At 43.3% G+C, this 27681-nt stretch overlaps 1 protein-coding gene across 1 annotated transcript; it reads right to left on the bottom strand.

Moving 5' to 3' along the window:
* Positions 1 to 685: 685 nt before the first annotated feature.
* epsilonCOP (coatomer subunit epsilon) lies at positions 686 to 14871 on the bottom strand. Its single transcript, XM_084595082.1, has 9 exons — positions 14661 to 14871; positions 13237 to 13403; positions 11952 to 12054; positions 10250 to 10299; positions 10047 to 10100; positions 9287 to 9368; positions 8521 to 8676; positions 2546 to 2614; positions 686 to 872 (listed from the first exon to the last, which is right to left on the bottom strand). The coding sequence occupies exons 1-9, from the start codon at positions 14757 to 14759 to the stop codon at positions 756 to 758; spliced, it is 897 nt and encodes a 298-aa protein (XP_084451208.1). The 5' UTR covers positions 14760 to 14871; the 3' UTR covers positions 686 to 755.
* Between the last annotated feature and the right edge of the window lie 12810 nt (positions 14872 to 27681).

Here is a 27681-nt window from a genome sequence, read left to right as displayed (position 1 = left end):
TTCTGAGTAGAGCTTGGAGCTAACAGCGACTGCTGTGATGTTAAACAATGAAACAATCGCTTGTGAGCATTCCAATGCACCTTTCGGTGCATGCACGGGTTCTACGAAGGCGCACATTGACAGCTTACTCGATGGGAGGCGCGGGCGGACTGAGCAAAACATGGCCGCCGCGCAGTTTGTTTCTTTCACTAGATGGCGCTAACTTTTGTAAAGCCTCTATTCTTTGAAATGTTTCCTACGAGTTATTTAGCAAGGCAAAATCACCAGCAGATCTGATTATTCCCATTCCAGGTCTCTGAATACTTCCTCTAAGCAAATGGTGCAGAGTACTGGTATAGTGATCTAGAATTCTAGAACACTGTAGTACTGGGGAGGTCGGGTCTCCTTGCTAAACATCTTTCCTTATGGGAATTTCATTGATTTCTTAACAAAGGGCTATAGTTGGTGTGCACCCTATTCATGTGCAGTTAAACTTCACCATAAATGTAAACTGAGTTAAGAAATTGGTAAAGAGCCATCCTCTTTACAGGATGGCAGGTTTTTTTGCTCCCTATATGACAGCATTTGAGTTTAACTGTGTGCACATTTTAAACAGCTTAGCTTTCCATGCATAAACAAATAAATCTTTGCAAACTGGTGTGACAGGCTATTGACCTCTGCCATGTCATCAAGAGCACACAAAGGCTTTGCAGAGATTTATTTTGGGAACTTTTATTGTGAGGACTTGAAAACAACTGGAATGCACTTATAATTGCTCAGGGCGCATACTGCCTGGCCAGCCTGTCAAACTCTTGCTCTTTACTGTGGTACTCCTTCACAAATGGATGACTGTTGTTAGTGTCACGAAGCTGGCTCAGCAGGCGGCTTGTCACCTGCAGGCGAGTTAGGAAAAAGTGTCACGCACACACATTTTAAAAGTGCTGTCACAATATTCAGTCTCCAAATGAAATGCTGCCATGCCAAATGGAAAGGATTTAACTAAAGCTATCTTCATCCGTTTCGAGCCAGACAGGTGCCATTCATAGTTGACCGACATGATGAAAACGGTGTGTTTCACAATGCAAGTAAAATTAATGAGGAACTCCTAGCTTTGTGAGCTATGCTGCTGTCCAAAGAGCATTCAAATGGTGCATTGAAAAATTTTTACCGTCTGTTACACACTTCCAAAAACTGCACTGATCATCAAAAAGTGCCTGCATCACAAAGATAAGCTTTCAAACAAATGAAAACATCAATATGCATTTTTTGCACTGAAAGTTGCAGAGCAGATTGGGAGATTTAACTGGAATAAAGCTTTCCAAGCTCTAACAAACAGAGTGAACAACATACACACACACACAGGCAGGCCTAATGCATTTATTACGCAAGCAGAGAGTCACTGAAGCCAAGGAAAGCATGGGAGAATTTTTAAAAAATTTGTGGTGTCAGTTAATTGCACATTAGTAGCATAACACTCTTATAGCTGTGAGAAAACTGACCAGATAGTAGAATTAATCAACAATCAATTGCTTGTGGAATATGAAGTCCCCACACCCCTATGCTTGGCTCAGCAATCTACAGGCAGTCTCGGTTAGTTTTGTTACTAAAGCAAAGCAGCTGCTCAGGACAGGTGGTGGTCTCGGATTCAATCCCTAGATGAGAACAAATTTTTTTCAACTGTACAAAGTTAGCCCCTTTAACCGTATGGCTGCACATGAGTAAATGCTAATTATCTATTGCCTATTTTACCTTATTTAATATACAGATGCTATAGTAATATATCACAACACCCACAGTTCACAAAGGGCAGCAAACGATGCAACTGCAACACAAAGTGCAGTCTGGGTACATCTTTTGACGCTGCTTTTGTTTCTCTCATGCTTAAAACAAAAAGCAAACCTACGGGATATAAATTTTAAGAGTGGAAATGTGACCTTTAAAGCTTGGCATATTCTTATGTGCAAGTGATCAAAACAGTGTGAAAATGATTTTCCATGATAGAGATCTTGATAAAAACATGTTATATGCATGGCTAGCGATGCAGACTTTCAAGAAACTGACGTCGATAACACAGCTAAATTGTCGTGCAGAGACACAGTGTGACAATGCAAAAGGTAAATTGCAAAGGCAACGCCAGTGACTGATAATGACTGAAGTAAGACTTGCTAAGCCATTTCAGGGAACAAGAACTACAGCCAAGACAATGATGATTACAAATGGTTGTAGCTAGGTAAATCCATGTCATAAATATATTCGAGATATGAGCACAACCAATGTTCACAGCCATGACTGTTTGTTGCACATCTATATACCTTGTCAATGAGTATTCCATCTGCAATTTCAGGTTTTCATCTTTTTTATACACTGAAAAAAAGTGGCACTGCAAATATATATTCATCAGTATATTGGCTTTAGAGCAGCTGCAGAAACTGTTTTTGCTCAGCAGCAGCTGATGTATAGAAAGAAAATCAGAGCAGTAAAACTGTTGTAAAAAAAAAAAAAAAAAGGCTCAATGAGAGCAAGCAACATACATGCAGACATTTCAGAAAGTTTTGAAATGAAATACCTCTGGAGACTTTCCCAAATGCTGAGAGAGCACCACCATATTGATCAGCGTCTCCACATGGTTGCTATCCTGCAAGTCACATTCAGTGTGGCACACAGTCAACCACAACTCTTACCACCATTACCGACCACCAACCATTACCAACCATTGGGCGGAGAAGAGCATATACAGTACTAGCGGTGTGCTAGCAATCTAAGCAAGGCAATACTAGTATAAATAAAAACCAAATTGACATTTTCACACAAGTTCAGCCAGAGGTAAGCTTGTGATCTCACAATGTGCCTTAAGTCAGCCATGTTAGACTTTTATTGTGGCATTAATTTTTCATATTACTAAGCAGGTACAGGAGCTCCTTTTCAATAATAATAAAAAAAAATATGGTGGCGGTTTAAGCATGGCTTGAACCTAGTTATACGAGAAATATCTCTGTTAAGCATGGTTTCCCAAGGTTGCACATGGCTTAACGGGAATTAGGGGGATGCCAAAGCTTCGCCTTAGCAGTAGATGCGTTGGCACCTTCAACACTACCTTTTCATTCTGTGAATTTAAAAAAAATATGTTTTTTTAAAGTTGTTCTTTAAGGAGAGGAAGGCACAGTAGCTTTATCACTTTTCGGTGGACAGCTACAGTTAATCAGGTGAATATATCGCACCTCTTTTCCATTCCTTGATTTTTAAATATATTTCTTGCTTAAAGGGACAGAACACTGGCCAAAATATGTCATGAGATTATGGTGGAGATGAAAATACCTTGCTTCATATAGTACAAATTCAGCACTACAGTATCAAAGAAAAGAGGCTTTGCAATTTTAATTTGCCATTGGAAATTGCATAAGAAAAATTGAGGCACTATCTAGCAGAGAAACCCTAGTACTTTCAGTGTAGCCCCCCACGTGACTACGTGTCAGCAAAATATCGCCGATTTTCGTAACTGCACATTGTTCTTTTTTCTTCTAGGAGTGTTGGCCATAATTTATTATGTTTTGCGCTTTCTCCAGTGCGTCTTTAAATAAAAACCACCCCTCCTTTCGCACCGCGAGAGGTATGCTTTTAGATTTTTCCACTAGATATGGTGCCACAATGATTGCAATTCCATGAATGAAGCGATGATAGTGCCCACTAAAACTTTCGTCGACGAGGCGTGCGTTATTGTGCCGTAACAGCATTGAGTGTGAAACTGAAAAGGATGTTATTCTACACAAAAATTGTCTGATTACTGTCTGGCAAGTGAAAGGTTTGTACGTCTTTTTTGTCGACCACCAATAGGCATCACGGTCGCTGCTCATGGTTTCCAGCATCGGACTACATAAAAATGGATGCATGCACTGATAAAAAAATCCTCGGTAAAATTTTCTACAGCGTTTCTAACAAAAACGTTATGGAATCGAACATTTTAGACATAGGCGAAACATTCTCAGTGGCTTGCTAGTGGCGTCATCTCTTGCTGCCAGGGCACAACTTTGCCTGTGGGATGGGACCTTCAACGTGGTCCCGGTAAAAGCCCCGGAAATATGCGGTCTAAAAAGTGCAACCTTGCCCGTACTGATAGTGCATGTCAGACTACACGACGCGGGAGCCGAGGGATAATGGATAGAGGAATTGGCAGTGCGAACAATCTTTCCACTGTGGCGAAAAAAATTTGAGACCTAAATTCTAATGCTCTGTCCCTTTAAGTTGGTTTTTGAGGTGAGGAAGGCGCAGCATCTGCCTCACTTTTTAGTGGACATCTACACTTCATTAGGTCACGGTCATTCGGACCCAGTGAGGTGAAATCTGAAGTTGCACCCAAAGTAGAATGCAGTCCATTTATAATGATACCAGATATAATTATATATAGCACCCAAAGTAGAATGCAGTCCATTTATAATGATACCAGATATAATTATATATAGCTTATAAAGATCAAATTTATCTGTTTTCCCATTGCCTCTACGTAAAAATAGACCCGATATAACGATTGATTATTAGCCGTATATTGGATACAACGATAGCTTTATTGCTGTCTGGTAGATGTTTGCCACAAAAATTTGTCTGAACGTTTGATAAAAATAAATAAATACTAAAAGGAGAATGACTGAAAACTCGACATATGCGGCGAAAATGGACCGGTGCGGAGAAATGAGCGTTATCATCGCTATCGCTGCGCAAAGGATGTGGTCGTATTGTCATCGCCATTGTCGATTGTATGTCTGTTATTCAGAAGAAAATTAACCACATGAGCCCTCAACTTCTGACCGACCTCAAGGAGGCTGGCCCTGATGCAGCATGCAAGTTCTGGCAGCATATAAGGAGGAACAAAGCGAAACCATTAACCTATACAGAACTGGAAGAATCAAGTACAGATGAAGTCTATAAGGGGAAGGAGTGCTTACAATATGTGACCAAATACATGGCCCGTAAGTTGGAAGCATGACAAACCAATAAGTCTGAAATGGAAACAGCACTGACAATCCAGCCAGGAAACAGAGACCTCATCACGCAGAGAGAGCTAGACACAGCCATAAAATGCATGAAGCGCAACAGCAAGCCCAGATGGCACCCCGATCCAGCTAATAAAAAAAGCAGGGCCCAAGACGAGGGGGCTCCAAAGAGATGCCCTGGGCATAGTGATGGCATCAGCCTCCATCCCTGAAGAGTGGAAACACTCTAGAGTCCGGCTTGTGCCCTAGCGAGGTGGCAACAAGAAATCCGTGAAAAACTATCGCCCTATCACGGTAACACTAGTGCTTTACCGCCTCTTAGCCCACATTGCCAACTCGCGGCTCCACAGATGGGCAGAAAACTCAGAACTCAGAAGTGCTTGGAGAGCTACAGAATGGATTCTGACGAGGATCAGGCCATCGAGGATAACCTTTCTATTGTCACCCAGGCCAGTGAGATTGCAGCAAAAGAGGACAGGCAGCTACCACTGGGCTTCCTTTACATTTCTAAAGCGTATGACATCATTAACGACTGAACCCTGTGGGCAGTGCTGAGGAGTACTGAGATGCCGGAAGAATGGCTACAGCTACTGGAGGCCATATACGAATAAAACTGGGCTATCGTACACTGGGACAATATGGTTTCGGAGCCGGTGTCAGTATCTCATGGTCTTAAACAGGGATTCCCCATGTCGCCCATACTGTTCACGCTATATGTGCTTTATATGACGAAATGGCTCACAGACAGTGGTGTGAATTTTAATCTTACCTACATGAAAAATGGTATTTCTCAATATTGACGCATCGCAGCTCTAATATACGCTGACGACATCGTTTCGGTGGCTGACTCAATTCCGGATCTCCAGTCCCTACTAGATATATGCTCAGAGGAAGGCTCACGCTTAGGCCTCAGTTTCAATTCCAAAAAATTGGTGCTCCTGAAGACCAGTAGCATGAATGCAGGGGGCGAGGAGACAACCATGCGGCTGCAGGGAAAAGAGTGACCTGGACAAGGATCTACAGGCACCTCGGTGTTGAACTGGCTGCTGAGAGAGCCTATCTGACGGATTACGAGGCAAAAATCTGCGCTATGGCATTGGCGATGAGAGCACTTCTCAGCTCAAGGGAACTGTGGGCTTTCAGCCGTTTCGAGGTTTTTAAGGCCCTGTGGAAGTAGGTGGCCATACCTAGGCTCACCTACAAAAACTGTGTACTGTGTATGCCTTCAGCAACATGGGGGGCCCTCGAGGTCTGGCAACGCGAGGCTAGCCGCCTTGCGCTGGGGGTCCACAGATGTCACAAGCGAGGCCGTGCAAGACGACCTCAGATGGTCGTCCTTTGAGGCATGTGAGACCACCGCCAAGCTTGCCATGCAACGCCGGCTAAGGGTTCTGCTGGCCAGTAGGTGGTCCAGAGAGGTACACAAGCACATCGTGCTGAAGTGCTCCAACAGCCAATGGATGCTTTGAATGCGAAGGATGGCAGAGAAGTACGGAATTGCACAAGCCGGCCTGTCGGAGATATTACAGCCCGCGTGGAGAAAGCAGATCCGCCGGGTTCGGGAAGCAGAACCGAAAAGATGACACAGCGAAGCACGGGCAAAGTCATCCCTGGCGGTGTACTCTAGCGCAAAACACGTCATCGCAAAGAACATCTATGACAACACATGAGGGAGCAGGTTACTTTGCGAGACACGGAGTGGTGGTGTTCTACGCACAAAGATGGCCAAGAACAAGCACACAAAAGGCTTGGATACCAAGTGCCCCAGCTGCAATGCGGCCAATGAAACCATACAGCACGTTGTGATCGAGTGCCCAAAACTGTGGCCCGCTCCCACTACAACAGTGACATAGGCACCGATGGAGACTCTTTTGACAGCACCCAATTTGCGGTCAACATCACCACCCGAAGAGGCCACCTAGCTAGGGCAGTAGAGGCGACAAAGTGCTGCCTTGAAGACTGGTGGCGTAAAAGAGAAAACTGTTGAAGGACTGCCCTTTGTTTTTCTTTCCCCCGCTGCAAAGGGAAGTGGCCGCATCAGTATCATCATCATCGTCTGTAGAAGATGGGGCTGACCACAACGATGGCGTGATAGCTCTGGAGATGAAATAGCAGATTCATCGCTATTTCCGACAGGGTTTCGAAGTTGGAAGCCTTGCGAAAAACTACAGGCATTTGCACTCTACGATTTTAATGCTCATCAAGGCTGGGGATGTCATGCAGTTCATCCAGTTGCTAATCGATTTCGCGCAGGAAAAAAGGACTGCAGCCAACGTACTCGCTACTGGAAGCGATGCTCACAACAGTTTTCAAGCTTCAGCTGCTGCTGAAGCGAGTGCGAATTTCCGACTTTTTTTATTTTGTGGCTATTGACGTATCCCGTAGCAAAGTGTTTCGTGCACTTTACGATGATTAGCGTTGTTCAACCTGATTTACTCATTGCCGGTAAGTAGGCAAGCCTACATGCATGGGAAAATATGTGAGTGGGTGCCTTTTGTTTGTTTTTCCTTTTTTTTTTGCCGGTCCAGATATAACGATAATCGGTTATAACGATCTAATTTTTCAGTTTTCTCAACATCGTTATAAGTGGACTGCATTGTAGTAGAGCTTACAGGCTAAAAATCACATTGAAAGGCACCTGCAGGACATTCACCTCATAAATTAAGAGAAATGTAAATTGGTAAAGAAATTGTCCACGAATACTGCAAGTGTACAAATGTGTTACTAGTACTTGTTTATTGTGAACATGGACAGATAACTAGGTTCAGCCAAAAATCAGTACGAATTCAGGGGCAAGGTGATTGCGTGCATGTTGACAAAGCGAATATCAACCAAGAACACAAAACACAGATGTGAATGCTTTAACTTGAATGCGCTCAAAATAAAAGATGAAAAAGGAAGGGACAAACTCTGAAAGAAACTCAAGTGTGAGGAGAAATGGCATTGCTGGGATGCAAGGTGATGCTCTTTTTCATGGCAAACAGCTGGGCAACGTGAGAACTGAATATTTCACACACATGTTTAACTCATGAGCTTTTCCTGGTAAGCATAGCTAGTATGAACTGTGTTGTATTCAAATTAACCTTGAAATGAAACTCCTAAAGATGCAGCAACAGAGACTATGCATAAGTTGGAACAGCGTGCACATCATTCATGATGAGCAGGCCGCTCAGCACAAATTTACTTCAGGAGGATGTATAAATTTGGACATGCCGTTTGGAAAACCAAACATAATTACATGGAGTACTGAAATATTTGAATAAAGTTAATAAATTTTGAAGTGACAAGTGCAATAGTAATCGTGAGAGCCATGTTAATGAGTTGGTTTGATCGCTGGAAATTGAGAAGCATGTCCTAACAAGTCTGTTTGTAACAGTTCTTATTAAATGTTTGCATGCAGTGATGTATCAAAGGAGAGGCCGATCGGAAAGGAAACACAAGTTTTTTTTTTGCTTTTTTTCACTATGGCTTGGCACCCATTGTTTTCCCACTATGTACCAAGTATACTAAAGGCCCAATCTAGTGCATAACCTTTAAGAAGAAAAAAATTAAATACCTTTTCGATAGCCTCCTGCAGTAAAGCCTCTGCTTCTTCGTATTTGCCCTGGGCAATATGGGCAGTTGCCTGTCCGTTAAGCAGCAGTGGCGTCGCTGCATTCTTTTCAGCCAGCTCCTGGTAGATGTAGAAGGCCTCCTGCAGCTTGTCTCCACCCTGAAAATTTGGGAACATTTGCTTTCAGTGATGCAAACTGTGCTTGTTTACTAAAGCATCAATTACTCGAGGCATTAAATGTCACGCATGCAGCACCAGTTTATTTTAGAAGACCTCTACTTCAGCCACTGCGTTGGATTAATTCACAGAATTGCATCTACAAGCATGACAAAATATGTAGACAATATAAAAAGCCACTGGTTCGTTAATATAAAAATTTAGTTAGTGACCAACCTTTAAATCAACAAAAAAGCAATTCAATAACTATCATCTACTTCAATCACAAGAAAATTTACATACAACTAGCCACAAAATTTGAAGGGATGCAAGTTATTGGAAAAAAAAAAATAAGATTGTTGCTCTGTTTTGTGACCCAGCCACCTCATACTGTTACCATTCAGACGTTTTAGGCGAATCTGTCTTACTGCGCACGGTCGAATACATTTCTGCCAGCACATTCATATCCCGTGAACTTTCATGGCTAATTGCACTGTGTAAACTAATACATGTTACGCGAGTTAAACTTGCTTTTCTTGTTAGAAAAATTGGCTCTACTGCTGCCTTAGGCATCACCGTTTTAGCGCAGTTGTTAGTACAGAGCAGTACTGACCAGGTAGAGGTTAACCCAAGCTTGTGCCAGTTGTGTCAGAGTTGCATCATCATCTTTCTCTTGCATTCTTTTCAATTCTTTTCTGAAATGTGAAATGCAAAACGCTCTTCCATTACCTCTGTTCCTTAGAAACAAACTAACAAACAAACAAACATGCACACATGCACGCGCGCGCGCGCACACACACACACACACACGCGCACACACACACACACACACACACACACACGCGCACACACACACACACACACACACACACACACACACACACACACACACACACACACACACACACACACACACACACACACACACACACACACACACACACACACACACACACACACACACACAAGGTGCTGAAGAACTCTCAGTGTGTGTCACAGGTTGGGAAAACTTTGCGATTCTTAATATTAAGAAAACCTGAGTTCAGACCTCTCATTTTCAACTAGCCTTTGCATCTGTATCAGTCAATTCACCACACATACAACCTGCGCAGTAATAAGGCTATGAAATTTGCAACCGAAACCTGCGAAGCCTTGTAACAAAATTAAAATTTATGGAAGCATGAAATGTGAAGGAGCAATATTCTCCATTACACACGAGCATGGCTGTCTAACCATGAAACACTGCAATACATGAAGGGCATTTTTATATCAACCGCATCTTGCAGGAATGGTGATTCAGGGTTTGCCAACATGTGACACTAGAAGCGAGCCATTCTGGTTTGAATGTATGTGTCACAGTTTCACATACACACCTGGCTAAGTCCAGTCTGTCCAATTTCAGGTAACACTGCAAAGTCAGTGCAGAGCTGGAACAGAAATGCAGGTCAGTACATTTAGGTAAAACTAAAAAGAGACACCTAATGAAAGGGGCCCTGCTATCTCTCAAATAATTCAGCAGCTGAAGGGTGAATGCAAATTTGTATTTCCACACACACATTGCGATGTCAACACTCACCATTCAAGGGATTCAGTCTGATGAAGCACTCGCAAGGCCGCATCGTAGTTCTGTTTAGTGTGGGCAGAAAATGCATGAAAAAATGAGTACAATTGCAAAAGCTGCTAGCAAAAGCTTCAGGCTGAAACACACATGCTTCGAGAGCATAACAGCAACTGCCACACTGCCAGTAACTTAAACAGATAAGCATGAAAATATTGAAGGGTCAGCAAGTCTGCTGCTAGGACTGTAAACGAAATGAAAATTAGCAACCATTGGCAAAACTCTACGTCCAGTACACCTCTTGTGTGAAGATAAGCAATTGCGGAGGCTACAGTGAGATAGACGCTCACCTGTGTCTCATTACAGCAAAAATCAAATCTGCACTATACCCAGTATTCCTTCCAAACGAAGGCGTATAAATTTATTAAAACAAATCAGCAACCTCAAGAGAAGATCAAACATGAACAACAATGTGGAAATAAAATACATGGCAATAGCATGTGGTACTAAATGTGTCATCTTTCAAAATCCCAACTACAGTGACTGCCTGTGTTAGGGTATTATAAATGTGTACCATATTGTTCACCTTTGTTCAAAATAGGGCATACAAACTGACACGTAGCAAATAGCCAGTATATAGGCAACGGACTATGATTCAAGGGGACATTTTGGCGGGCTAGTTGGTGCATTGAAGATTAGTGACAATTACAGTGCAGAAACAATGAGGTGACAACACAATACAGGTGCTGACATGACAACAACAACAGAGAGCTTATGTTTTGTTGTCACTTCGTTGCTTCTGCGCTATTTTTGTCATCAATCTTCATAGGACTATGGGCTTACAGCATAAAGCTGTTACCTCAAAGATCTTGCAAAGTCTGATCTAGTCCTTGATGCTTGTAGATGGCTCTAAAAAGTAGAAGTGTATTTATGTCATGTAGTTTGAATGTTAAAAACACTGAGGACGAACTTTTTGCTCAAGGCAATAAGACAATTAATTTCATGCTTCTAAGATTGTTGTTAAAAATAGTAAGAATCTGGTAACTCATGACACTAGCGCTTGTTAAATGAGATTCGTTTATATTACTTCCAGCTAGTGACACGCCACACTATTAACGTTGGAGACGCAGAAGCTGCAAACACTTCGGAGCATATATTCAGCTGGTTGGACAATTCATTGCCCAAGCAGCTGAATGTAATTGCAATTTATTGTAAAAAAGTGAGGGCTTAAAAGCCCTCTCTAAATACTGATCAGCAGAAATAAATTCTATGGACCTTTCTGCCTAAGCTGACGTTCGTCCGGTAGCAAACGATGCATTTATTGTCAAGAAAGTTGCATTTAAAGTTTTCTTCACCACTCTGGTGTTATCTACACTGAAAAGAACTCGGTGATCACCATTTCAAAGAGAGTGGCAGTGTAGCTAGCCTCGATGACCTGTGCCAAAGAACAGCGTTGATGTAAGAAATTTACCTGCTGCACAAATTAGCTGGTGGTGACAACACCTGGATTTTGTTTTTTCTGTCCTTTCAACTCTATAAAGTTCTGTTTCAAGTGAAAGCAGCACCTTTTTTTTTTTTTATTTTTTATTTTTTTTTTTTTTGAACAACATGATCGATTGACACAGGCCAAATTCAATTCGTCCTCTGTGTTTGTTGGAGGCATTCTGGCACAAAAAATGTTTTATGTGCCAAAGAAATATAACAGTTCGTGGGAACTCACCAGTTCGTGGTAGTAGATGGTCGCAGCCACAAGTGGGAGAATAACATTGTTGACGTCCAGGCTCTTGGATAGCTTCTGGTCAAGCTGCTTCACCACTTGGTCCCTTTACGAATTTCAAGACGCTCTCATAAGGTCACTGTACAGTGTCAAGCAACGTACACTGTATCCTATTCAGTCTACTGCTACTTCTCAAGGTGAAAAGAGCTTCATTTTGTAAGGATGTCTGAATGCACTTTCTTTTTGTGTACAGCTCAGTAGCACAGAAAAGCTTGTGCGGGGTTTGTTAAGAAGCATCTGTGTAGTGGTGGTGTGTACGTAAGACTGGTTTATCGTTTATGGATTTAATGCTCCAGGGTGACTAAGGCTAAACTGGGCACCATAGTGAGGACCTCTGGATAATTACGACCACTTCGAATTCTTGCACTGTCAATACGCAGTACACAGGTGGCTCGGCAAATTTTTGGAAGTACGCTTCAGTCTGATGAGCCCTTCTCAGCTATGCTGCTTCGCTATGCTATAGTAAAATTATGTTAAGTTATTACTTGACACGCGCTGCAAATGCACCGCCATAAGAGCAATTAAGATTTCTGTACTAATCGTAGACATGATCTTATGGTGACGCCAGTGAGATGTGGTTTTAAAAGAAATTTTTGAAACAATGATGCGGCTCTTCAATTTCCAGAACAAGAGGTGCAAAAGACAAAATAAAACATTCAAAAAAGAGAGAGAGACGACGCTGCTTGCAAAGTTCACCATTGGGCAGGTCTACAAAGGCAGTGACAACGGAACATGACACTCTAGTCAGACAGCTTAGTTCAGTGACAAATAGGCAAACAGTAATTAGTGCCAAATAATGATGAATACTTTTGAGCTGAGAAATCTGCCCCAGAAAGAAACGAGCTCCATGAGTGAGGACAAGTTCTTACACTCGCCGCTTAGATTCAAGCCTGTGCAAATAATCCTTCGGTTTGGTTTGGTTTGGTTTGTGGGGTTTAACGTCCCAAAGCAACTCAGGCTATGAGAGACGCCGTAGTGGAGGACTCCGGAAATTTCGACCACCTGGGGTTCTTTAACGTGCACCGACATTAAAGAACCCCAGGTGGTCGAAATTTCCGGAGTCCTCCACTACGGAAATAATCCTTCGGTAACAAAAGCAATGACCAAATAAATGACAATTATATATTGATAAAAGTGACCCAGGGGCTGAGCATTCCCTTTAACAGTTTCAATTAGTGAATGCAAGAAGTCCAGCTTCTAGAATATACTTGAGTAGTAGCCTACTCACTTTCGAGCCATGTCCCCAGACAGGTAGTCAGCGAGCATACGGATGCACTGCAGTTCGTCAGGAGCCATCGAACGAATTTCATCCAAGACGACGCCGTACTTCCGTTGCGCTATGTAAGCTCTGTACAGGAACACGTCTTTCTCCAGCTTGTGCTCAGGACTGACGTTCTGCACATCATTCAGAAAAGTGCAAGCAGAAAGTCATGTATTGACCTGTGCCTGGCCTGCTAGTTTCAATAGCCTTTTTTCTAAGGGATGATGACCATGCCAACAATGACAGAAGATTACCATAAAACCTGACAGGTGCGCTAAATGGCTGCCCACCCTTATTTTGGAGATGATTTTTCATTTTTGCAAAATCAGTGCAGCAGCCAGAATCCCACTTCTCAACTTTGAATAAATAGAGTGAAAACACAAATTTAAACAAGGTCAAACTTACGACAGTACCTGCCTTGTCGTAGGTTTATTTTGTCATTTTCATTAGAATCTTCATGCTATTTCATGAGTTAAAAAAAAAGAAAAAAAGAACGAATGACAGCCATCCATGCAATTCACCCAATTTCATTTCAGATGATGCATGTCTGGTCTTATTCAGAAAAGGGTGATCTATTACACACCCTACAATGGGTACATTCTGAATCGTGCGTTTTGTTGGACGGCTGCATACCACAGCTACACCTTTCTACGTCAGCTGGATAAAGCTAGCGGCGTTCGAACTGTCTTTGTGAATGTTTTTCGAAGACCGCAAATGTCGACTTCACCGTACTGGGGCTATATTAGTCTACTAATGGCGGAATTTTCTACCAACTTCTTCTGGGCATCACAGCCCAGCTTAGCCCACCTCTCATTCTCGCCTGGTTTACTTTGCACCGAGGGTAGGTTAGATGTCTTGGGATTATACATTAATAACTGACTTTGAGCACATATAGCACACCCGCACTTTGTATGAAGCAGGCCGCTGTGAAGGGCTTCGGAGTGACTTCGATTCCATGGCTTCAACACGCACCAGAGGTGAAGCCCGCAAGCATTTTCGGATTTCGCCTCCGCTAAAATGTGCAGTCGCCAGGAATCGAACCTACGAACCACTGAGTCGCTGAAATGAAATAACTAGCCGTGGACCAGTGACAAACATGTGTTAAACTACGGCAGAGGAAAGATGACACAAAAGCGCGTTTATCAGCCTTGAGACGACGGTTGCTGCTCATACACGTCAACTTTCACTACTGATCACGCACCGAAACTGGCCGCCGTGCTGGGTTCGACGTGCCGTAGGCCACAATACGACATACTGACAGATGAAAGACGCATTCAAATATTTTAACAACGATATCGTTTTAACCGTGCTTACTGAAAACGCAAGTGCACACCACCAGTTTTGTTGGGAGTCTGCAAGGCGGTTCCAGTTTATTAAAGCGGTCTGCTTACCTTTCCTTTCTGAGCTTCGGTGATGCAGTACTGGTAGTTTCCGATGTAAAACGCATTTCGGATGTCAAAAAGCGGATCAGGCTGATTCTGGGCGGACATCGTAATAAAATTACAAACTTTGAAAGCTAAACACTTAAGGAATAACTCGAAATGCAAGCAGTATGAATCAAAACGAACACCGTGGCATCGGCAGCATCGGAGCAGGAAGTGGAGCTGGTGGGAGCCAACAAGTTTTGTTAACTTCCGGTATAATGATATGTAAATATATAAGGCCGAGGCTAGAGCCACGCCCGTGGCAGCAGCCGCCCCCACACACGTTTTACCTGCTGCCACGCACGGAAATACGTCACACTCACGTGACCCGTGCATGATGACGTCAGTGGGTGCGCGCTTCCGTTTAAAATGGCGCTCTGCAAGTGTTCTGTACCACCGTGGTACTAAGACTGTAGCCGAGTGGCGTTTCATCTGTGTGAAATTTGCTCGTTGTCATAGCTTTAAAGGCGTTAATTTTGTTGCGGCGGTGTTAATTATTGCTATTGGTACGCATGAGCTATTTTGTGTTGTGAGTTGTGCGGTAAAGGCGAAGTGTCGCACGCGCGCAGCGAGAAGTCAATTGCTGCGTTCCTGTCTCGTGTAAGATACTACATATTTTGGCGACGAGGATGTTAGCTTAATCCAAGACCTCGGCGTAGACTGCTGACCGTCCATCATGAGCTTTTCAGGTCTTCAGCCGCCCCCGCCTTTCCGTGGGAGTAATGGAGGCTGGCGTTCCACAACTACATGCTGGCGTCTGGTGCCTCCACTAGATACCTCCACACTTCTGCTAACCGGAGAGGGCTATCCTGCCAGCGAATTTTCTATGCATTGTCGCTGTCGTCCCTTTCAGCGCCTACCGCTGCTGCCTCACACTCCGGTGACGACGCTATCTTTATACTGGCGACGCATTACAAATCTTCCGTAAATGTGATCGCCGCACGCCACCGTTTTCACTGCCGAGTACAAACTGCCGGAGAGATGAGTACATCGCTGTCCTTCGCAGCCTTGTCGGTGACTGCGGTTTTGGGAGCTTCGCGGACATCATCAGGGACCAGCTGGTGAAGACCATTAGTCACTATTTCAGTGAACGCCATCTCCTTCTTGACTCTGTCGCGCTAGACAGTGCCAGCAAGCTTCCTGTGAAGCAAATGAGCTATCAGAAGAGGTCGCACCAGTACAGCGCGTGGGATGCGAGTGCACATCAGAACGGGTCCTTCAGGTCCCTTGCATCAAATGCAGTTGCCACCTATGTAAATCTTCATCTGCACTTCCGGAGTGTTCGTGCTATCGCTGCGGTTCTCCTGCCCACTTGTCGAACGACTCCACATGGCAAGCTCGCAAACGAAAGTGTCGTCGGTGCGGCGAAGTGGGCTATTTGGAATCTGTCTGCACGTCGTCTGATCGTTCCAGTGAAGTGCAGAAAGTCGAAGATGATTCTTCCAGCAGTGCTGCTATTGTTCAGGTCTCTACTGTTCCTCTGCAACCTGTTGCTTTGCCAGGCAAGCTTTGGGATAAGCCTGCTATTGACATCGTGGGGCGTTTCGACCAAGCTCCTAGTAACTGTCGCTTTGCAATAACACTCATTGACTATTACAGTAAATGGCCAGAGGCTTCTTTCACAACTGCCACAGTTTTAGAATATCTTCCAGGTACATTTGTTCACGAGGATTACCCTGAGGAAATAGTGTCGGATCACGGACCACAATTCTCATCCTCGGGGTATACGTAACTGCTACTCCTCAGTTTATGACCCTTAACCCAATGGACTTGTAGGACAGTTTAATAGGGTTTTCAGGGCATATGTTCAGATGGCTCTTTGCGAGCAACGTGACCTATGTCCGCTATTATAACTCTGTGTCTACCACTGTGCGCCACATTCCACGACAGGAATCGCACTAGCCATGTTCATGGCCAGATACCTTGCATAAGATTTAACGTTGTGTGCCTGCCCGGATCAGTGCTTCTTGACTGATCGTACAAGAGCGCTGAAGCTCTATTGCCAGTGGCTAGAGCAGAAGCAAGCCAAATATAAGCTTTATGCAGACCAGCGGAGTGGAACCAAACACTATGACTTTCAGATTGGCGACTATGTGCGAGTTTGCAAGCCGATTGTGCGAGGCAAGCTGGCCTCGAAGAGTTGTGGAGCGAATTGAACCAGTCTCACACCTGCTGGATGATGGGCGAGTGTGGCACTCGTCCAAATTATGAGCTGTTAGAAAAGCAGTTGTTCAGCGCAAACCTGTGCCTTCGGCTCTGATGGCTCTCCCCGCTAACATTTTGTTGCCCACTGACTGCACCCGAGTGTCGACCAGTCCACGTACCAGAAACGCAGACCAGAGTCCAGCCTCTCATAACCCCAATAATGCAGATGTTAGCCCGGGAGTTTCCTCCTTCCTGGCTTTGCCCAACACAGAACCGACAGACCCCCCTCAACCAAAGTGTGCCTCAACAGCAGCAACTACTACTCCTCTTCCTTCTCTCCGCAGAAGTAAATGTGAAAAGAAGCTTCCCGCAAGGTTTAAAAGACTGTGATGTATTAGAGGATATTTAGCTATTTGCCAGCAAGGCTTTTTTTTTTTTTTTTTTTTTTTTTAAGTGCGGTGGAAATATGATAAAGACGATGTTGTTGCACATGTGTACACAAGAAAACGAAGTGAAATACAGAACGGCTGGAGAGTAGTCAATTGCTGCGTTGCTGTCTTGTCTACGCTACAAGTTGCATTATGTTTCTTTGGTTCGAACCCGGGTGCTCCAGAACAGTAGTTGGTTATGTAAAGTATTGCTCAATTCAGGTATAGGCATTTGGTAGGAATGAGCCAGTCTTTTGCATATATATTACATAGCCCTTCTGGCCTTTTGTGCATATCGTTGCACGCAAGATAAAGGCATGTTCCTTACTTTTGCTCACCTTCAAATAGCGTGTCGTGTGGTGGCTGCATGGTGACTAGGACAGTGAATTACGTTGACCAATATTTTTCATGTCGCAGTCACGATTTTGTAGAAGCAGACAGAAATAGTTAAAAATGTTTGCACGGGGCAAATGACATTTATGTTCTCATTTACCAACTCACTTGACCGGTTAGGTTACGGCATTGTCCAGAGCAAGCCTTTGGCGTAAATTGCTTTCTTCGCCATTCTCCTGTGAGACCAAAACAAGTACACAGCTAATGTAAGCCAGACCACTCAACTTCTACACACAAACGATTGTTATAGGCAGGCACTGCATTGTGTATCCAAGATGGTGAGGGAACCATATCTGGTAGACTACCAGTAGGCCTGTTACTTGGCCGGAGTTGCAGAGGCGCTCTATTCAGCGCACCTACTGGAGGAATAGTCGAGTCTCCCCATTTTGGGCTGGAACTGACCTGCGACGCTATTTATTAGGACGACTTTCCACCAACAAGGTTATCTGCTTTTACTTCAGGTTTCCATGAAAATAATTAAATAGTGTTCCTTTGTTAAGGCGCGACACTGATCAGCTCCCTTTTTAACAGTGATCGGACGTTCCAAGAGCCTAAATGGGGAATGTTGCATACACATGCAGTTAAATTACTTAGCATTTACTAAACATGTTTATTCAGTCATATTTTTTTACCTACTATGTCTAAATATTAAAACATCCTCGCAGTCAGTGGAATTATATTTTTTAATCAATAGCTTTACGGGTTGAATTCATGATCGAACCGGACGAAAAGCACAACAGCTGTATACATTCCAGACCAACTTGGGCTATGAGCTACACTGTAGGGGAGAGCTCTGGATCAACCTTTAACTTCTTTAACAGGTACTGACTGTTCACAGTACACGGGTGCTATGCGTTCTGCATCAATTCAAACACGGCTGCCACGGCTCAAACCACTGTACCCTGGTTCAGTGGTTGAGCATCTTAACCACCGAGTCACTGTGGCGGGGTAAAAGTAAAAAAATAGGTATATAAACCTTGACTTTTTTCTTGGCACACACTATAGTTTATTTCATCCATGTCTCTGCTGTAACACCCTAAGTTTACTTCACTTGACAATAATGAATCAAAAGCCAAGACATTTGTGTTTGGTGCATGATAGCCACAGTTGCTTATGCGCCATAAAACCCCATATAGATAGACATTGAAATTCTGCATATGGAGCCGCAACTTTAAACCCAAGCTCTAAGGCCATCTTAGCCCATGCAGTGCTCAGGGCACTGCTGCCACCCAGTCAAGTGATCTTGCAACTTTGGTGACAGGTTGCAAAGCTTGAACAGTTACTGTGCACTCCTAATGCACTGTATGCAATGACTATGGCGAAGGAAGGCGAGAGACGGTGGCAGGCGGGCACCATCTACAAAGCTATCCGATAGCCCCCTTCGGGCCCTGACAGAAAGAACACTTTCATATAATGCCTCCTTCCTGGTAAGCATGTGAAGCTCTCATTGTTACTATTGTTTTGCTTTTTCTTTTGAATTATGTTCATGAAGAGCAGTATTCTCCCCCATGTTTTCTTTGTGCCACCCCACCGAGAGTACCATAATCATCATCACCATCCTGATTATACCCACTGCAGGGCGAAGGCCTCTCCCATATTTCTCCACTTAACCCGGTTCTGTGCTAGCTGCATCCACTTGACCCCTGCGAACTTCTTAATCTCATCCGCCCACCTAACTTTCTGCCGCCCCCTGCTACGCTTTCCTTCCCTTGGAATCCAGTTTGTTACCCTCAGCGACCATCGGTTATCCTCTCTTCGCACTACATGTCCTGCCCAAGTCCATTTCTTCTTCTTAATTTCTACTAGAATGTCGGTAACTTGAGTTATTTCTCTGACCCACTCTGCACGCTTTCTATCTCTTAATGTTACCCCTACCATTTTTCGTTCCATAGCCCTCTGGGTTGTCCTCAACTTAAGTAGAACTCTCTTGGTTAGCCTCCACGTTTCAGCCCCATAGGTGAGTACAGGCAAGATGCAACTGTTGTATACTTTCCTCTTGAGCGATACTGGTAAGCTGCTAGTCATAATCTGCGAGTGCTTGCCAAATGCGGCCCATCCCAATCGTATTCTTCTTGTTATTTCCTTTTCGTGGTCCGGATCTGCGGTTACTACCTGTCCTAAGTAGACATATTCGCCTACTACTTCCAGTATTTCGCTACCTAATGTAAACTGCTGTTCCTTCCCAAGGCTGTTGAACATTACCTTAGTCTTCTGCATATTGATTTTCAAGCCTACCTTTCTACTTTTCCTGTCTAGGTCATCAATCATTATTTGCAGTTCATCCCCCAAGTTGCTTAGCAAGGCAATGTCATCAGCAAATCGCAGATTACTGAGGTATTCTCCGTCTACCCTTATCCCTAACTGTTCCCATTCCAAGTCTCTGAATACTTCCTCTAAACAAGCTGTGAATAGTACTGGGGAGATTGTGCCTCCTTGCCTAACACCTTTCTTTATGGGAATTTTGTTACTTTCTTTATACAGAACTATGGTAGCTGTGCAGCCACTATATATATCTTCCAGCACTTTCACGTACGGCTCGTCTACCCCCTGATTTCGCAATGCCTGAATCACCGCCGAGGTTTCAACTGAGTCAAATGCTTTTTCGTAATCAATGAATGCTATGTATAAGGGCTGGTTATATTCCGAGCATTTTTCTATCACCTGATTGATGGTATGGATATGATCGATAGTAGAGTACCGTTTCCGAAACCCTGCTTGATCCTTTGCTTGATTGCAGTCTAAGGTTGTCCTGATTCTATTAGCGATTACCTTAGTAAATACCTTATACGTAACAGACAGTAAGCTGATTGGTCTGTAATTTTTAAGGTCCTTAGAGTCCCCTTTCTTGTGAATGAGGATAATGTTTGCATTCTTCCATGGTTCCGGTACCGTCGATGACACCAGGCACTGCGTATACAGGGTGGCCAGTTTTTCTAGCACGATATCCCCCCCGTCCTTCAGCAAATCTGTAGTTATCTGATCCTCTCCAGCTGATTTCCCCCTTTTCATAGTTTCTAGTGCTTTCTTGACCTCGTCCTTCGTCACCGGTGGAACGTCTGACTGTTTTTCCCTACCGCCACTCTCATTACGGTCCTGACTACTTTGGCTACTGTAGAGATCTGTATAGAACTCCTCGGCTACTTTGACTATCTTTTCCATATTAGTGATGACGTTGCCCGCCTTGTCCCTTATTGCATACATCTGGTTTTTCCCTATGCCCAATTTCTTCTTTACCGCTTTAAGGCTTCCCCCGTTCTTTACAGCATGCTCAATTTTCTCCATGTTATACTTCCTTATATCGGCCACCTTGCGCTTATTGATTAGCTTTGATATCTCGGCCAATTCTATCTGGTCTGTTGGATTGGAAGCTTTTATACTCTGGCGTTTCTTAATCAAATCTTTCGTCTCCTTAGACAGCTTGCCGGTATCCTCTCTAACTATCCTACCGCCTACTTCTACCGCGCACTCAGTAATGATATCTCTCAAATTATTGTTCCTTGCCTCTAGGGTAACGTCGCCATCCTCAGTTAGAGCTGAAAACCTATTCTGTAGCGAGATCCTGAACTCTTCTGCCCTCCCCCTCACCGCTAATTCGTTAATGGGTTTCTTTCTTACTAATCCGTAGCGTTCCTTCTTCAGATTTAGGCTAATTCGGGACCTCACCATCCTGTGGTCACTGCATCGCACTTTCCCGATTACCTCTACATCTTGCATAATGGCGGGGGTTGAACACATTATGAAGTCGATTTCATTTTTAGTCTCTCCGTTAGGACTTTTCCACGTCCATTTCCGGTTCTTCCGTTTGCTGAAGAAGGTATTCATGATTCGTAAGTTATTGCGCTCTGCAAACTCAACTAGTAACTCTCCCCTGCTATTCCTAGAACCAATGCCATAGGCACCTACTGCCTTGTCTCCTGCCTGTTTTTTCCCTACCTTGGCATTGAAATCGCCCATTAGTACAGTATACTGCGTCTTTACTTTTCGCATTGCCGATTCTACATCTTCATAGAAGCTTTCAACTGCCTGGTCATCATAACTACATGTAGGTGCATAGGCCTGTACAACCTTCAGTTTATACCGCTTATTAAGCCTAATTACGATGCCTGCAACCCTCTCATTAATACTATAGAATTCATCTATATTACCCGCTATATACTTATTGACAAGGAAACCTACTCCTAGTTGTCGCCTCTCTGGTAAGCCTCGATAACACAGTACATGCCCATCCTTCAGTACAGAATATGCCTCATTCGGCCTCCTAACCTCACTAAGCCCTATGACATCCCATTTCATGCCCTCTAGTTCCTCTAACAGCACTGCTAAGCTAGCTTCACTAGCTAGGGTTCTAGCATTAAACGTTGCCAGGGTCAGTTTCCATTGGCGGCCTGTCCAGCGGAGCCAGGCTTTCTTAGCACCCCCTGCTGCGTCACAGGTCTGACCGCCGCCGTGGTCAGTTGTTCCGCAGCCGCTGGTGACTGAGGGCCGGGGTTTTATGGAGCTTAGCATAGGAGGTTGTGGCCAATTACTGCACCAGGGTGGCCAACTCCTGTTCTGGTGAGGGAGTGCGTTGCCGGAGGTGTTCACCGGCATCAGGTCGCACCCCAAACCTGTTTATGCAATTCCATCGACACGCGGATTTTTCTTTTTTTTTTTTTTTTTTTTCATCCGGTGGAGAATTGCGCGGCACCGGGATTTGAACCCCGGTCCTCTTGCATGCGAGGCGGATGTTCTACCGCTACGCCACCGCTGCTCCCACCATAATGGCAGACCCTGATTCTCTGCAAGAGCAAAGAGTAGAGTTGCCTGGCACTTCCTATGATTTTGTTACTCTTCAAAAATGCTTGTTTTTGTCGCAATGCCCAGTCTACTTACTCCCTTGGCTTTGGTATCTGTGACAGCACCTTTTGCATGACATTGTGGCCCATAAGGCTTGACAGCAGTAGTCAATAAGCCAAGCACAGATTCCTCGTGAACTTTTACTAAAGCTTTCTTAGCACACTTGTTGCATGCAGGTTACCTGCATGGTTGGTCAAAGGACCCCATGCCTTGGGGTGTGCAGTTAAGCTGCACAATGGGGAACTTGTGAAGCTGCCAAAGTTTCTCAGGGAAGCAGACAAGACCCATCCTCACCTTACATACATCTTGAGCTTCGGGCTATTTGTGCCTCAAAAGAGTCAAAAGATTGTGACCTATTATATACATTCTGCTTCATAAAGTGCTTTTAAATGGCACCTTCGTTTCTTAACAAAGATAGGACTTTTCAATAACCAAGAAAAAGCAAAAAAATTATGTCGAATTCAGATTTACTGCAAAAGCATGGGGTAAATAAAGATGTGAGGTATGTCTGATGCCGTGGCCTTTGTCTTCAACTATTTGAGTATGCCTCTTGCATTACACATTACGGCCTACCTCACAGCATGCCTCTGGCAGGTGGCATGCCTTGCCACTTTTCGGCTGTTTCTGTGACATCATCTGTCTTAAATTTGCCTGCTGCATTAAATGTGCGTGTGACATCAGCAGCGACATATGTTCTCATGTGGTTTAACCATGCAAACTGTCCTGATCTTCAATCTGTTTTAAAATAGCAGGCCTGGTCCTTTGTGGCAGTTGTCAAATGCCGAGAAACATGCGCTAAGCGATACAAGGAACAGCAGGCAAGAAGATACAAAGTCATCTACATACACCTTGTATCACGTATATCAAAATAAACTACGCCAAACTAGTGTTCCTGCTTGCTTTATTAAATTTCCCACATTAAACATTTTCTTTAGGTCTATATAACAGCAAAAGAGCAGGATTTCTTCGTTACAGTACAGATCTAAGTGTGACCATTTTTGCATTAACTACACTTACATTGAATACTTGGGCTCACAAAAAGACTGAGGTAGACCCTAAGTTCCATGCCGCGGCGACCCCTTTTTTGACAGGTAAACCAAGGTGCCCTTGGGTTGTGCAATGTCAGTGCACGTTATAAAACCCAGGTGGTTGAAATTTCTGGACTATTCTACTATGCTTTGAGACGTTAAACCCATTAACTAAAGAAGTAAACCCCAAGTGATCTTTCTTTACCCACACAGGAGTAGCACATTATACGGCTGAAAAGAAAGTTAACTGAATCACAGAAAATGTGAGCGCATACAGCTGTAGGTATAATAATCTACTGGTAGTAAATTTACTGCCAGCTGGTTCTTAAAAGGACATGCATGTGTATGCATACTGCTATGACAGGAAGCACACTTCTAAGCAGTAATAATTTTTTTTTAGTGCCTAAAGCTTTGAATAAACATGTGCATGTCTTGAGTGTCTTGCGTACGCTGACGAGCGTGCGTACTACGAACATAGCATAGAAAAGCTCTCCCCAGTGCCTTTAACAATGGGCATTGTTTTAGGTCTCTTAGCCTGCCCTAGGCAACAGAGACTCGCAACGAACTTTTTATTTACGTATTTGAAAGACATTGGACTTTTAGACAAACTAAATTCACCTTGAATGTCACACTGTGGCATTTTTCACGCTGTGAACTATATAAGCACATTTATCGGACTATGCATTTCATCATTTCATTTTATACCATTACTACACGATGCACCTTAGAACACACTTAATGGCTGCATTTTATCTCCCTCTTCATTTCTTTTTAATCTCCTCAGGATTCTTTTTCCATCTTTACCTCTCGAATTCCCCTTCCTACACAGAGTAGCATGTGAGAGAAATTTAAACGGCTAAAATCTCTGTTCTTCATTAAAGGGTCTCTCTCTCTCTGTGCACGTCTTTTAACCTTGTGGCCAGCAGGCACCACCACAACACTTTGAACTCGCACAGAGAACATACTTTTGTCAGCATAAAGGAATTTTTCAAGCTCACAAGACTTTTAGAATAAAAACAACCAAAGTAATATATATGTCTCTTTGTGTGCATTCTTGTGACAACATACCAGGCACATGGACTCTTGCGAAATTGCTGCACCTACTGTCCAGTAACCAAACGTTTAAACACCCAGCACAGCAATCCTGTTTTGATCTGTATTTTTGCATGTTTTCGAAATAGCACAAGTGCACTGGTCCACAGTCAAGAGATGTGTAAGAATGCCCTTCCCGGTTGAATTGAGGCCTTTTGTAGTTAGAGTCAGCACCTGTGACTCAAGTCCCAACATCAGCTACAGTTGATGTCATGACACATAAGCCAAGGTGGGGCTCATTTCTAGAAGAGTCTATTTTCGTCCACATGGGCACGCCTGCTACGAGCAATGATGAATATGTTTTGAAAATGCCCAAATATTGCAGACAAGAAAAGCATACTCTGCAAAGTCAGCATTAACCGTGCCCATAACATGGACGAGCAGGGTCATGTGTTTCTAGTGAAAGTAGCAGAGGACAATTAAGCTCGGCTCAGTGACTACTTTTATTTCTTGAAGTACTGGGGAAAGTGGAGAGGTTCTGGGTGAAAACAAAAAATATATGAGGCAACACAAGCAGAAGTGCTTTTAAACTGATGAAGAAAGTATACTTAAGTTCTTTTGGACAGCAATAGAAAATGAATTGACTGGTTCTGTTCAGAATTTGTGGTAGTAGCACAGCACAAAAGGGTAATCAAGGATCAATATATTTCTAGCGTCATCCTGATATTTCAACAACTCATTTGGCATCCTTGACAGTATGACGAAATATTTACAGCTATATGAGAAAAGTTAACCTTTGTTTATATTTTACGAATTAACAGTTAACTAAAATGTAAGCATGTACAACAAGGCAGAACATGAAGTCCCGGCGGCCCATGACATGAACTAAAATACAGTGATCATCTGCCCTGGTGCTTCTCTGCAGTGCACAGGTACAGAGGGGCGAAGCATACGCAACAAACGGTGTGCTAGCATACAGGCAGGCTGTGCCTAAAACAGCTGAAAGCAACAACGATGCACTTACATATGAGGGCCAGCTCTCGGGAAAGCAACATAAAAAAATATATATATATACTGCAATAGCGAGTAGCTATACGGGTAGCTACCGCACCAAAGTAACATGTACTACGTACTACTTTAAGTACAGCACTGCACACTTGGAGAAGACGTGACTGAAGGGGCTGTAAGCAACTCGCACTGTACACAAACCTCGCAAGTACACACACTGTCCCGCTTGTATCCCAACGACGTGAAGAAACCGGGAGCGCAAATGATTGAAGTATCTACGCGCAAATTTTACGATAAATGATTGATGCAATAAATCCACTGTGAATTCTTTTTATATAACTTTCAGTAATGCTAAGAGAGCCTTACCAAAACAGTCAATGCGGGAAGTGTTCTCAATGTGGTAATATGGTCCCTGGAAAGAGACATGACACTATAGAGGCTAGCACAGTTGACTAGCCTCTATAACTACAGTGGTTAGAACACTACTACTAGGGTCCCTAGAAATATTGCTTCTAGGGACTCTACTACTACAACGACACATCTCTTCGCCGCCATTTGTAATACGTCCCGCAGTGAAAGTAGCTTGCAGCAGTGCCGCACTGTACCAATTGTTGACAAAAAAAGAAAGCTACCGCAAATGAAAATATTGCACTTAAAAATTAAATTTCAGGCTCTATAAAGGTCCGCATAGATGGTGTGTTTTAGTTTTCGCCTGTCAATTCTGTTATACCATCCATGGCTGCAGCTGAGATGGCAGACGACGCGGCCTGGGAGACACGAGAACACCATACACGAGATAGTATACAACTTCGAGTGTCTCAGAGAATTGCAGTGAACAGGACATCCGACCTAACGACGCCGAAGCGTAGCTATATATTATCCGTAGAGCTTCCGTGTAAGCAATTCTAGGTTATATGAAATGCGAATCACACTAGGGTCGCGGTAGTGCGCGCGGCCTGTTATCATATGTGCCGCATATTACAAGTGATACATATGTACCACAGAAAGAACAGGGTGCTCGCATTTGGGCGTAACAGCTGGTTGAATATATTACGAAACGAGCTGTGGTGATTATGCAAAATAGTAATAAAAAACTAAAATCTTTATTTAATGCATGCGGGTTGAACTATAGTCACGCGGCACATATTATATCTGCCGAATTTTTCAGCGCTGGAAAATATTTACTTACTGCCCCACCTCAATGATTTTCCAGGTACGCTGTTTTTGAAAGAGAAAAAAAAAAAAAGGAACACTGTAGAATGATGGAATGCAAGGACGTTTTCAGTATACAAACAGGGGGCTTCTCTGCATGTCAACTTGTGTTGCTGTAAAGCCCACCCATTATGATATTTTTTTACAAAAAAGTACCCGATATCCTCTTCACTGGCCGTGATGCTGCATCGTGGGCGGAAGCCGGCAAAGCAGTGATAGGAATAAGTTAATGTGATAAAAAGATCCATGTTGAAAATTTATAACTTTTGCTACAAATATATTCTACAATTTAGCTCAAAGGACGGGATTGCTGCACATATGTTGGTCATGTTAATGTAAATTGCTTGCCCGCAGAGTGAACCGCATGCAAAGGTGATGACAAGACCTGTTTCCGCTCATAGATACATGCTTCATCTATGCCAATAAACAATGAACAAGAAGCAAATCAGCAATTGCCAAATAATTCTTCAGCTGGTAGCAACATTAATAATAAAACTATTGTGTAAGTTGTATTATTGTTTGTGTTACATAAGTAATTATCTGGTCTTTTCAATGTTACAATTATTATGTTGTTATAAATTATCAAAGAATATCATTATGTTGTATTATAAACATTATTTAACATTACAAAGCAAAATCCCTTTGATATAGTCTTCTCTACATTGTTATGCACTGTTTAATAATGACTATAAAACAACATAATAAAAATATACTTGAAGCAGTGGGTTGCAGAATTTTCCCTCTGTCTCTTACCGCGAAGACATTTTTAACTAACAGTACTTTGCAACTAAATCTCTTAAATTCTGCCTGCAACAGAGCGCATGCACAGATATAGTATTTTGTTAGAAAGGTTTGCTTACTACCCATTCATCACTACCCCATGGGGCACCCTTTTTTTTTTCTATT

Source organism: Amblyomma maculatum, chromosome 2 (assembly GCF_055883805.1).
Source record: "Amblyomma maculatum isolate TAMU_Amacu chromosome 2, ASM5588380v1, whole genome shotgun sequence".
NCBI classification, from domain to species: domain Eukaryota; kingdom Metazoa; phylum Arthropoda; class Arachnida; order Ixodida; family Ixodidae; genus Amblyomma; species Amblyomma maculatum.
The sequence above is the reverse complement of the archived record's forward strand: the minus strand, read 5'-3'. Positions and strand labels throughout refer to the sequence as shown.